This window comes from Mirounga angustirostris, unplaced genomic scaffold, assembly GCF_029215605.1.
Source record: "Mirounga angustirostris isolate CCGP_5_RB_7025 unplaced genomic scaffold, mMirAng1.0.hap1 SCAF_13, whole genome shotgun sequence".
Taxonomy (NCBI): domain Eukaryota; kingdom Metazoa; phylum Chordata; class Mammalia; order Carnivora; family Phocidae; genus Mirounga; species Mirounga angustirostris.
The window spans coordinates 103,819,408-103,833,472 of NW_026991721.1; the positions used below are offsets into that span (position 1 = coordinate 103,819,408).

Genomic DNA, 14,065 nt, shown 5'->3' on the forward strand with positions numbered 1-14,065 from the left:
GAAATTTACTTTGACACCAATGGTTCTCTTATGTGGGTATTACTAAAACTGCTGTTATAATTCTGGTTCTTAAAACATGCAAGCTATATTATCCAACTATGCTTATTTCTTAGACCATGAATCATTTCAAATTTAAGAACATTCTAAGATTTTAAATCCACAAAATGCTTATGAAAAGATTAATCTCTTCTGAAGTGACAAATTGTTATTACATCAGAGACATCAATACGTTAAAATTTCCATGTGTGCACCTCACAAGATTTCTATGAAAAGAAATCCAATTGTTCTAGATTTCTTCTTCCTGTGGGATATCCCACCTCCTCCACCCCCCAACCCCCACTGGCCCTGACCGCATGAATGCTGCCATCTGGTTGCACAGGGCCCTAAACTGCTCTGCCCATCCCTCACAACCCTCTCCCTGCCACTGGACTCTGAGATACATTAATATTTTTTTTTTTTAGATTTTATTCATTTATTTGACAGAGAGAGAGAGCACAAGTAGGCAGAGTGGCAGGCAGAGGGGGAGGGAGAAGCAGGCTCCCCACTGAGCAGGGAGCCGGACGTGGGGCTCCATCCCAGGACCCCAGGATCATGACCTGAGCTGAAGGCAGCCGCTTAACCGACTGAGCCACCCAGGCGCCTCTATTATTTTAAGTAAAAATTCAGTTTATTCATCTGTTTATGACACAGTACACAAGAGGCAAAGTGTTTCACATCACAGATTTCCCTTCCAACTCCTCGGAATGTTCATTTCTTTGGCTAAAAGGAGAGACTAGACATGAGAGGCAGGCAATGCTTAGGCAACTGACATAAGGATGGGGAGGGGGTGATGCTAACGCCATCCTCACGGGGACAGGCACAAGGGCACTGTCAGTCACAAGCTATTTTCTAGAACCGTTAGCTGGAAACAAAGGAGCACCACTCCTGGGCGCTCATCCGTCGTGGGCCTCAGTCATCCCCACCACACAGGTACAGCAGTGCTTTCTGGTAGTCGCCCTTCGTGTCTTGCTGGATGTAGTAGTACAGGGATTTGCCATACTTTCTCTTGAATTCAGACCTAATTTTCAACATGTCCACTTCACTGCGAGAGACCATGATTCTAATCAGGACTTTATCACGAGTCCCCTTGCCCTTCATGGAGTCATATAGCTGGTCAGCAAAATACAGGGGCTTGTTCTGAATGCACTGGACCAGGTTCAGGAAAGCATTCTCCAGGTCTCCTTTGACCTCCTTCTTGATGCTCTCCACCACGTCCTAAGGGCTGTAGCTCTTGTACCTTTCAAATACTTTCTGGAGGTGACACACACTCTGCTCAGTCATGATGCTGATCCACTTGGGCACATCAGTTCCTTTCCTCTTCACTCCAGCACCACAGAGATCCCGAGCATCTTGGTCAATCATTTCATAATCAATGACAGAGCCATCCTCTGCTCCTTTACCCTTTGCAAGGGCAACCATCAGCTTGCGGAAGTCACCAGATGTGTCAGAAACAATGTCCTTCTCCAGATCAGTCTTGTACATTTCTTTGTAGACTCTCTTAATTTCCTGAAGCTCTTGGTTGGTCCTTGAGCAGATGATCTCAATGAGGTAGTCCTCATCAGTCCCCAGCCCCTTCAGGGAGGCTTTCAGCTCAGAAGCATCATACTGAGCAGGTGTTTTCAATAGGCCCAAAATCACAGTCTCCAGGTGGCCAGACAAGGCTGACTTGAGTGCTGACGCAAGTTCCTTTTTGGTCCTTCTCTGGTAGGCGAAGGCAATATCCTGTCTCTGTTCATTGCTGCGGGTGGTCAAAATGTTGACAATGGTGACCTCATCCACCCCTTTGGTCCTGATGGCCGTTTCAATGTTCAGAGCATCACGCTCAGCATCAGAATTGGTGTATGCTTTGACCGACTTGGGGGCGTATGCACTTGGGGGCGTAGAGTGATCACCCTCCAAACTGAGCTTGCAGAGAATTTCATGAACAGTAGACATTTTGAAGGAAGCTGGGCCCGGCGCCAAGAGCTGCGAGCGTCCCCAGTTGTAGAGCCGATACATTACTATTATTGTTGGAAAATAATACAATCATCATTACTTCAACTCAGTAAATTGTGTGGTGGTAACACTAAATTGAAAGAGAACAGGGTGATAAGAAGCTTGTCAACTGAAATTAAGTTGCCACCTGTAGGGCACCTTGTGAACACAGGGCATTAATAAGACCCCCACTTCCTTCTGCTCAGCCATTACTCCTACACGCCCAGCCCCCACTTTTCCCTAGAGACAATTACCAAAGAGCACCACCAACAGAGCCACCAGGGTTGGCGACTGTGTTAATGACTCCTACTTGATCTTCTTGGGTTTTAGGTCAATTCTTGAGGATCCTGGGTTGGCTAATGTTCTGTCATCAGAGAGACAATGCTGATCAAATAGTGCAAACTCAGAGGATCATCATGATGTAAAAATAACAAAGAAGTAAATTATCACCACTTAAATAAAAACAAAAAAATGCTGAGGAGCAACTTTCTGGGGGTGATGGTCATACTCTATTATCTTGATGGGAGTTTGAGTTACACAGGTGTATACAACAGTCAATATTCAAATGTTGCACTTAAGATTGGTGCATTTTACTGTACATAAATTTCTACCTCAAGAGAGTCCTGTAAACAAATACTGAACTTTAATGAATGACAGGCAAGCTCAAGTATATGGAAGAAAGTGTAATGCTGTTGGCAACTTACTCTGAAATGCATTACATTTAAAAAGGTGATAAATGGATAGATGGAGAATTATGTGGCAAAAGGGTAACTGCAGAATATGAGTGGTGGATATTTTGGTGTCCAAAAATACACTCTCTTCAACTTTTCTTTATGTTAGAAATTTTTCATAATAAAATACAAATGCCTGGTCCCAGAAACGATAGAAAAAGTCACAAAGCAGAAATACCAAATACTGTCAGAACAGAAAAAAGGTCAGTCAAAAAACCAACCCTACAGGGTGGAACCTCGGGATGATGCAGGTTCCACTAAAGCTCCATATCAAGAGCTTCAGGGAAACCCATGAAACCACTGAAATTACGTCACAAAACATGGGGATATTTGCATCTTTGCATCTTTACGGTTTATCATGGATTCTAAAAGGGAGCCGTGATCTCCCCCTACAAAAAAGTTTGCTTGTCTGAGGGAACCAACAGAAAGGAAGAACAGAAATTGCAACATGGGTAAGACACATGTTTAGCTGTGGCTTTATTCCAGTACTGGAGAGTTTTCTTCAGTCAAATATGCACAAGAGTGTCATCCACGTACAAGACACCGCAGTGTATACTGAGACCCCAGCAGTGAAAGAGACAGGTGGACTCCCAAGCCTCCCTGAGCCGAACTCTATCGGCAGAAAAAAGACATTAAACCAGTGGAAAATATTAAGTATTTAATCACAAATGTATTAAGTGCTCAGAAAAAATATACAAGATGAATGAATTCTATGTAACAGGGTACCTGCCCTAGCCAGTCTAGGCTGGGGAGAGGAAGTTAAGGAAAATTTCCTTTTGAGGGACAAATGTTTGAACTGAGGGGCAAACACCCAAACACGGTGGCATTGCTGGTACCTTCTGGGTGTCCACTGATGGTGGATTTCACATATGGTTTATAAGAGAGGCTTAGCTTAGTTCAATGTCATTCTTTTAAATATTAACTTTAGCAGGTGACACATGCTCATTTATTTTGTAAAGGATATTCACTTCCTATGAATTCATGTCTTATTCATATTAAAAAGTTGCCATTCGGGCGCCTGGGTGGCTCAGTTGGTTAAGCGACTGCCTTCGGCTCAGGTAATGATCCTGGAGTCCCGGGATCGAGTCCCGCATCGGGCTCCCTGCTCGGCAGGGAGTCTGCTTCTCCCTCTGACCCTCCTCCCTCTCATGCTCTCTGTATCTCATTCTCTCTGTCTCAAATAAATAAATAAAATCTTAAAAAAAAAAAAAAGTTGCCATTCATGTCTTCTTCAGCCCCATGTTTACCTCCCAAGAAACAGTGTTAATAGCTTTTTCTATATCCTTTCCAGAGACATTCTGCCCATATTCAAATATATATGAGGAACACCAAGATACTAAAAGAGCTATCCCTGCAATCAAGAGCCTTGTATACATAGCTTCATATAAATGTGCATCTATTTACCTAGGATAAATTTCTAAAACTTAAAGCACTCAGTCAAAAACTATGTGCATTTATATTTCAAAAGATATTTCCAAATAACCCTTCTGAGAAGTTATACAAAATTTAATATTCCCAACAAAAATTTGAGAGTAACTGATTCTCCACATCTATTAAAAAAAATAGATTATTAGGCTTTATGTTTTTGTCAGGTGAAAAAATAACATCTCAGGGAATTTTAATTTCATTTATATTGTTTTAAGCATAGCAGAACATCTTTTCAAAGGCATTTTCCCCCCATGCACCATGTATATTCATTACCAGTATTTTTAATGAATTCCTGGCATTTTATTAATTTGTGAAATCTTTTCATTTGTTAAAAATGTGTCAATATTTTCTCCCACTGTATCATTTATGTTCAGACTTTTGCCATACAGGGTAATATTTTGTTGTTTCACTTTGTTTTGCTTTTTGCTAAACATATACTTTTAATCTTTATGTAATCATTTTTTTAAAATAATGAAAATTTCTGGATTTTTTTAATACCACATTTAACAATACTTTTCCAACTGAAAGACTTTTCAAAAATGAATTTAACTCCTGAAAATGCAGATTTCACTTTTCCTAAGAGTTTCAAAACTGGCTCTTGGATCAGGGTAGAAGTGCTCATTAATACTTTAAATTTCTATTCATTAAATCATGAAAAATATCAAGTATCTTATTGTTAGGCAAAAGTTATATTTTGACTACAAGACTTTGTATTATTGGTATAAGAATGAAATTTGCAACTACCAAAGAGTTTAATGAAAGATTTCCTGACAAGATGTAAAACATCAAAATGCAATTTTCATTTCCATTTGCACTTCCTGCACATGTATGCTAGACTTCAGAATCAAATGCTAAAAGGAAAATATCGTAAAATACAAAAGTGATAAAGAATCAAGTTATTTTCAAGGTCTTGTGATAGCTGTAGAAGGTTGCCACAAATAACTTGGAAGATAAAAGAACAAGAACAGTCACTAAAAGCAGTCTTCCTAGCAGAAGGTCTGTGTTACTTTTAACACCGGCTATAAGAGGATTCAAAATATAGTCAATGAAAAAAAAAACCCACTTTAATAAAAGCATTACTACTATACATCCCAGAGGGTACAATAAAAGTATCATTGCAGAAAAAGGAAAAACAAAACCAGAAGGAGATGAAAGTCAGAATTAAAAGAAAAGATACTCTAAAGAAATGAGATGTTTATGTTTCCTTAAAGTAGCTCCCACACGCATCATGGAATAATTAATGGTTTATAATAGAAATGGTATCTAAAAGTGAAGGAGACTGGGGTGCCTGGGGGGCTCAGCTGGAAACCTGCCTCTTGGTTTTGGCTCAGGTCATGATCTCAGGGTCCTGAGATCCAGCCCCATGATGGGCTCCATGCTCAGCAGGAGTCTGCTTGAGACTCTCTCCCTGCTATGTCAGCATAATTCCTTCACCATCTTAAAGTTACTGAACAGTATTAATGAAGGATGCACTATTTGACATTTTATTTGAAAGCCACCTACAAAACCTTTTCTTAAGAAATAAACTTCCATCGACAGATGAATGGATAAAGAAGATGTGGTATATATATACAAGGAATATTATGCAGCCATCAAAAGGAATGAGATCTTGCCATTTGCAACGACGTGGATGGAACTGGAGGGTATTATGTTGAGTGAAATAAGTCAAACACAGAAAGACATGTATCATATGATCTCACTGATATGAGGAATTCTTAATCGCAGGAAACAAACTGAGGGTTGCTGGAGTGGGGGGTGGGGTGGGAGGGATGGGGTGGCTGGGTGATAGACACTGGGGAGGGTATGTGCTCTGGTAAGCACTGTGAATTGTGCAAGACTGTTGAATCTCAGATCTGTACCTCTGAAACAAATAATGCAATATATGTTAAGAAAAAAAAAAAAGAGGAAGAAGAAGAAGGTAGCAGGAGGGGAAGAATGAAGGGGGGGAAATCAGAGGAGGAAACGAACCATGAGAGATGATGGACTCTGAAAAACAAACTGAAGGTTCTAGAGGGGAGGAGGGTGGGAGGATGGGTTAACCTGGTGATGGGTATTAAAGAGGGCACGTACTGAATGGAGCACTGGGTGTTATATGCAAACAATGAATCATGGAACACTACATCAAAAAAAAAAAGGAATTGCATTTACTGAAAAATAAATAAATGTTTTTGTTGGGCTAGCAAAAAAAAAATATGAATAAACTCTTCCAGAAGTCAGGAATTTTTCATAGTTGTTTCCCTTATGGAACTCATTTTAGTTCTCTTTTCCCATAAAACTTAATCCAATGTAAAAAAAAAAAAAAGAAAGAAAGAAACTTCCTTGATGATTAGTGATGTTGAGCACATTTTCACGTACCTACTGGCCATTTATTTGTATGTCTTCTTTGGAAAAGAGTCTATTCAGGTCCTTTGTCCATTTTTTAATTGGATCATTTGGGTTTTTTGCTTTGGAGTTCCCTATCTATATCTCAGAGAGCCCTCATTCAATATATGCTTTGCTAATATTTTCTCCCATTCCACAGGCTGCCTTTCTGTTTCCTTTGCTGTACAGAAGCATTTCGGTCTGATATAGTCCCTTTGTTTATTTCAGCTTTTGCTGCCCGTGTTTATGGGGTCTTATCTAAAAGACCACTGCTGAGACCAATGTCAAGGAGCTTTTTCCCTATGTTCTCTTCTAGGAGAGGGAAATAAATCAAAACCACAATGAGACAGCACTTCACACTTATTAGGAGAGTTATCATCAAGAAGACCAAAGGTAGCAAGTGTTGGCGAGGGTGTGGAGAACAGGGAACCCTCGTGCGCTGTTGGTAGGAATGTGAACTGATGCAGCAACAGGGGAGAACAGAACGGAAGTTCCTCAAAAAATTATGTTATCATATATTATATGATCCAACAATACCACTCACTCCTGTGTATAAATCCGAAGGAAACAAAAGCATTTCTAAAAGGGATATCTGCATTTCCATGTTCACTGCAGCATTACTCACAATAGTCAAGACATGAAAAACCATCTTAAGTATCTGTCAAAGGATAAAAATTGATTAAGAAAACATGGTATACAAATACCATGGCATATTACTGAGCCGTGAGAAAGAATGGAAACCTGCCATTTGGTGACACTAGGATGAACCTGGAGGGCATTATGTTAAGTGGAGTAAGTCAGAGACCTACACTGTATGGTATCACTTATATGTGGAATATTTAAAGAGAAAAAAGTGGGGGCTAATTTCAAAGAAACATAGAATGGTAGTTGCCAGGGGCTGGGAAGAGGGAAAAATTGTGAGATGTAGGTGAAAGGGTATAAACTTTCAGTTATAAGATGAATAAACTGAGGATCTCATGTACAGCATGGTGACTACAGCTAAAAAAACTGTATTGTAACTTGAAATTTGCTGAGAATACACCTTAAGCAACCTCATCACAGACAGAAGAAAGTTAACTGTGAAGTGATGGATGCATTATCTCAATCTTGGTAGTCATTTCACACTGTCCATACAAACAAAATCACGTTGTATACTTTACATACAATCGTACTTATCAATTATTCCTCAATAAAGCTAGGGAGAAAAAAGAAATAAAAACACCACCACCAGTAAGCAGAAAAAGTACGTTTGTGAAATCTTGTACAACTACAACTACAATGTGCTTAACAGTGCTGAACTCTATACTCAAAGGTTCAGGTGGTAGTACGTTTTACATTAGATGTATTTTACTACGATTAAAAATAAAGAGCCACCTAGAATACAACTGGACTTCTGTTTAAAATGTTGTTACAGGGGCGTGTGGGCGGCTCGGCCAGTTGAGCAGCCCACCCTTGATTTCGTCTCAGGTCATGATCTCAGGGTTGTGGGATCCAGCCCTGCATCGGGCTCTACACTCAGCAGGAAGTCTGCTGGAGACTATCTCCCTGTCCCTCTTCCTCTGCTCCTCCCCCTGCTTGTGTGCTCTCTCTCTCTCTAAAATAAAATCTTTAAAAAATAAATAAAAATAGATAAAATGATGTTACAGCAACAGTTTCTCTTTTGTGGAGGAGCTCCACAAATGTACCGCTAAGACAAAGCAGCAGTCCTAGAATTACACAGCGGCTGCAGCAGGGGGACCAGGGTGGGCCATGCAAGGGACAGGAAGGAGACAAGAGACCTCTAAATGCAGATCAACTAAAAGGATCTTTTAGAAACAGGAGTGCTTATAAATTATAAATTATGGAAATAATCTTATAAAATGGTCTAATCAATCTCACAGTATTTTTTTTCCACAATGTTCCCATTTACCAATCTTATTGTTTAAAGTTTAATAGAAGGCAAGCTACAATAAACCTTGGAAATATGCATAAATTTGGCCATATTGATAAAAATAGGAAACGAAAGAGTTGGAGAGAACGACAAGAGCTAGTGCCCCTCTCCCCAAGTCCCAGTAATCACCACCTCTGCAGTGGACTGTATTACAGCGGTCTGTTAATGGACTTTGTATGCACTCTTGCCCCCATTACAGTAAGCCACATAGTCGTCCTTTGTGCTCCTGTTTCCTTTTTCCTAATAGATTGTAATCTCCACAAGGGTTAAGACCATTTGTATTAAAATTCGTGTCCTCAGGGCATCACAGAGAGGCTGGCACACAGGAAACATTCAGTATGTATTTCTTGAAAGAAGAATTAGTGAATAAATTCTCAGTGGAATAAAGCATTACTTCATTTACTGCTCATAACAACTACAAGTCAAATCTGGTCCCTGATAATTTTTTTAATTAGAAAACCAAAGCTTAGATAAATTCAGCAATTTGTTCAAAAGGGTGCACAATTTAAATCAAAGGGCACTTGACTTTGCTGTCCCCACTCTACAATGCTTAGTTGATTTTTGTTCAAACTGTCTTAGGTTACAGCATCATAATTTGACTCAGTATGTGCCTTTTACATTTCTATCAATTTTGAAAGAATGTTTGAAAATTGATATTCTGAGAAACTTACACCTTTTTTCAACTTTCCAGTTCATGGCCCATTAAGAAAGATTTTACTCAGATTCTACTTTCTGATACACTATTTGTAATGGTTTTTAAAACAACTGTTTTCAGATCCAAATATAAATGTCAGATACTGAACATGCGATTCCAAACTACAAGGCCCAAACCCGAATTCCCTTCTGATGAGAATCACAGCTGTTAAGACAACTTATTTGTGTACGATCCTTGTCTCATTCCTTGATACCAGCACTTCATAATCTAATGTATCTAAGACAGCCTAAAGACCCATTCCAGAAATCCTTCCCAATTTTTTATATTTTATAGATAACGTATGTTTATTTCAAACACAAAATTATACAGATGAGAGCCCACATATCCTTTCAAAGTTCTTCACATTTCAAAGCTAGATTAGTCCTTCTGATTACATTAAGAAACAGACCATAACTAAATGTTAATCTCTCTCTATTCTGTATGGTCAATAAGGCCATGCACTACTATTTTCTTTGTAGTCTGTGAACTGCAATTCTGATGTACAGAGTGATGAAAATGGTTAATGAATACTACAATATATTAAGAAACATGACAACATATTTATTATAAAATATTTATGATTCTTTTAAAAATCATCTTAACAGGTCAACATAAACAGGAAAGCAGACAACTGAAAATTGCTCTTTTTTTTCCCACCAGACCAAAAACTACATAGATATGTAGTGATCTCAGCTTTGTGTGGACTTCCCTCCTTCTGCTTATGGAGGATCATAAGGCACAACCATTCTACGCAGTTTTTGATTAATAGATTCCTCCTTCTGGATTCCTACCTTTCTGAATCCATAGGCCTAACCTGGGATACTTTCCAGAATATGCTCCTACCCTAATAAACTCTTCTGAGAGTGTGTACCTGCCACCTTAAGTACTGAATGCTTTCAGAAAAATAAGTTTCTGATATATCTCCAATACGGTTTCTATTTTCCTCAATTTCTTCTCTTACTCTTCACATAAAAGTTCCCCCACCAAACCCTCAAACAACAGTGCTTTTTTTTTCCTTCAATACACTCGCCTTTCTCAACAATGTCAGAATTAACAAATTTTTCCTCTATTTTAAAAAGCCTCTTTATAGCATTTCAGTCTAATAATTCTTTAAATCTTTTATTGCCTCCAATTAGTCTAGGTAAGATTTCAATTTCGTTTTTCCACCCAGCTGTATTTTATTTTGCTTATTTCCTTACTTCTAGCCTCATCCCTGAGTTTCATGGCCAGCCAGATCCATCACTGTCTTTGTCTTACTTACAATCTTAAATGCTTCCTTCTACCTTTTTGAACACCTTTATCCTGTTGGAACACATAAAGAATAGTGTCCTATTTCTCATTCACTACATGAGGAAATCATCTTTAGTTCACTGAAATTGTCTAAGCTATTTACTATTTTGTTTTGCTAGCCAGGAAATATGTATTATTTGTTCCACCCCATACCCCTCCCCCAAAAAACAAACCAAATAATTAATTAATAATAAATGAATGAATGAATAAATAAATAAATAAATAAATAAATAAATGGAAAAAGCTATCACAGACGTGAAATCTCAGATGCTTCCTGTTCTTTAACAAAGTTATGGAAACAGTCATATTTTGCCTTAGGAAACCAATTTTTAACCTGCCACCTTTAATAAATATTTCTATATTAGGAAGCAGGCAGCTGGAAGCAATTTAGAGAAACAGGGCCTGATACACACTTCTTTCCTCTTTTTAGACTTCAAAAAATGACAGTATGGATTTCATTTCTACCTTGGGTCCAAATTGGCTACATCAACTTCTGTTGTCTCCTACAACTTTTGAAATTCTTCTATAACTTAGAAATATTATAAGCTACATCCAAAAAAAAAAAAAAACAGTAGTATTAAAAACAAAAACTATCTTGTATCACATGGCCATCCAGTTAACAGAATTAAGGAGGCAGGACCAGTGGTAAGGAACGAAGTAAAAAACCTGGGACAGCAGCTCTGCAACTAAGGTAAGGCAGCATGACAATGACACTTCTCCTTGGGGGAGCACCTGAGTGGTTTTGGCCTCTATGACCTTCCTTCCAAGTGATAGCAGCGACTCAGCAAGAAGGTACCAACAGCTAATTTATTCAGAATTTGTTTGAACAAAATGAAATAGCATCAAAGTAACATTCAACAATATTTAGTTACAGGTTTAACTAAGAATTCTATAGCTGGCTCCAGCACCTACAATATTAACAAATTACCTGGCAGTCTGGTTAGTGTAATCTAAAGCAGAGTTCCTGAAAATTCATTCATCATGAAAGTCTAACAAACACAGGTCATATAATACTACTTATTCAGCAAACCACCAATTTAAAAAATTACACACAAACTCATGCATCTATACTCTACATTACAGAAACAGAATCTCTCTCTGATTTAAACCCTTCACCAAGAACTACAATAACAGAACTAAGATATACACTAAACTCTAATTGGGCTTGGTACCTGGCTAAGTCAGCCATTTTTGACACCCTACTGCAAGACACTGATGAGATGCTAATGCAGACCTCCCAGCCCCCCAAGACAAAGCAGCCACTGCTACTGGTTATACATGGTTCCAGTGTCTGGTGTTTTTCTACACTGACTGACATTAGTGAATCACAAGATATGCATGGGATGTATTGTAACTAAAAGAGAAATAATAAGTATCACTACTATGCCCAGTCCAAGCCATGTGTACAACTCCATGTACAGTAAAATTTCCAAGATCTGCCTTCTATTGTATACGAATGTTAGTTAAGCAAAAAACACCAAATGAAGAGTCAAAGGCCAGCCCACTATACCATGTTTCATCAAAATGTGCCTGGATGATGTCTAATTATTTAAAATTGGATATTCTTAAAAATACACCATTTATAAAATGGTGGTCTACAAAGCCATATAATGGCGATAAAAGACACTGGCATGATTAAGTACAGAACATGGAAGGATGAAAGGACCTTCCGAGATCACTCAGAGACATAAGCACCATGTATACATGCACAGGATAAGAGGATTTCAAACCCACAGGGCCAGTGACGGCGAAGTTAGGGCAAGAACTCTACGTTCCCCGGGAAGCTAGCCTGTGCTCTTACTGTGACACCACATACAGCAACAGTATCTTAGAAACACCTCCTCCGACAATCAAAATTTTCCTAAACAATACTCAAGAGACTCCATAAAACTGAAATCAAGAACTGATGGACAGCAAATGTTTTCTTTAAAATGAAAAGAATCCTTCAAGGAATGCATTTTAAAAGTGTCCTTTCTGCTTTCATAGAAGGACCACAGATAGGACTACTAAACCTGACCTCTAATATTCTTAAATCTCAAAAGCATAGCATGTATAGAAAAAAGCATTCTGTCCCTCAATGCTCTATGCTGTCCTTTTATTTCCTGGCAAATTGCATGCTGAGCATGCAGTGCTTAATACAATTTCCATCTGCCCTCCTTGGCAGATTGTGTTTTTTTTGGTTTTTTTTTGTTTTTAAGATTTTATTTATTTATTCATGAGAGACAGAGAGAGAGAGAGAGGCAGAGGGAGAAGCAGGCTCCCAAGGAGCAGGGAGCCCGATGCGGGACTCGATCCCAGGACGCTGGGATCATGACCTGAGCCGAAGGCAGACGCTTAACCATCTGAGCCACCCACGCACCCGGCAGATTGTTTTTAAGGAACAAAAAAATTCTGAGCAACTAGACAAGAGTGAGCAAGCTGGAGAGTGGTAGGAGAAGAAGCCAGAGACACGGGAAGATTCTGGATTACGTAAGGCCTTGCAGAACACATTAAGGAGTTTGATTTTACCCTGAATATGAGAAGGAACAGAAGTTTTGAGCAAGAAACATGTCATAATTCGGGGGGGTTTTTTCCCCCCTTGCTATCAGGATACTAGATTCTATGCATACTCAAGTATTTTCAATATTAATAAAGAAGAAAGTACATATAGTTTTGGCTGTTTCTAAAAACATATCATTAATTTTATACCAATTTAAGAACCACTTGGGAAGTCTATTCATAAACAAGGCAAGTATTTGTTCATGGTATTTTTTTATGATGGTCTTTTTATTACAATTTCAGAAATCTTCATTTTATATCTTTTCACACATGCCTCAATTAATTTGGTCAACAGTCACTGAAGAACATATACAAGTAGATAAAGGGTGGTAATACCTAAAAATAACAAAAATGCAACAAAGTGTTGTCTATTACAACATAAATGTACTTGTAAATCAGTGCAAATAACAGGCTGACATGTCTATTTCATCAAAAATCTGTGAAATACTGACACTCCCACCCCCTTCAAGCGCTATAAAAAGGAAGATTTAGTAAATTTACTTTTGAAGGACAAAAATCTATTATCAACAAAGGTAGCTAGTTAAGTGGCTCCTTACAGAATCAAACACGGTGAGATCTGATGGTCTCTGTGGCAAAAACTAAGCATGTTTCAAAGGCAGAGTATCAGTGTATTAATGATTCGTTTAACAAACCCGGAAAGATAGCTGGATGTTTTTAATGTCTTATTTATTGATTTTGTTGCTCATTCCACAAATAATATCTAGTGTGTTAGCAAAAACCACTTGCAACAGGGAAATTAATGAGCAGGGTGGTTGCAGGCCATTAATGCAAAATGATCAACAATCTTCCTAGAAGAAAAACAGGAACACAGTAACATGCTTACATATAACTAGGACCAGTATGAAAAATTTTAGGACAAGTGAATATTAACAAAAAACATGAAGATCTTCAACAAACATACAGTTTGAATGTATACAAAAAGAGTTTGGCAAATACGCAGCAAAAACAGTCAGTTCTATTACCCAGCTCTCTCTTCATCGCATTTGTAGTTAACTTCTCTTCCCTAGATTTCCCTTTTTATAACTGTCCTTTGCTCTATTTGTCCTAACTAAAATTCAA

The 14,065-nt window shown here is 38.4% G+C and overlaps 2 protein-coding genes across 4 annotated transcripts in view; both read right to left on the reverse strand.

Annotated features, from left to right (window-relative positions):
- The window catches only part of DDX10 (DEAD-box helicase 10), a 329,122-nt gene that overhangs the window by 178,730 nt on the left and 136,327 nt on the right, over positions 1-14,065 (reverse strand). The window lies entirely within an intron of this gene.
- Positions 655-14,065, reverse strand: part of LOC135362431 (annexin A2-like) — a 102,171-nt gene continuing 88,760 nt past the window's right edge. The window contains exon 2 of the mRNA XM_064577488.1: positions 655-2,039. Coding sequence (XP_064433558.1) covers positions 1,255-2,037 — 783 coding nt within the window. The 5' untranslated portion in view covers positions 2,038-2,039 and the 3' untranslated portion in view covers positions 655-1,254. The remainder of the gene's footprint in view (positions 2,040-14,065) is intronic.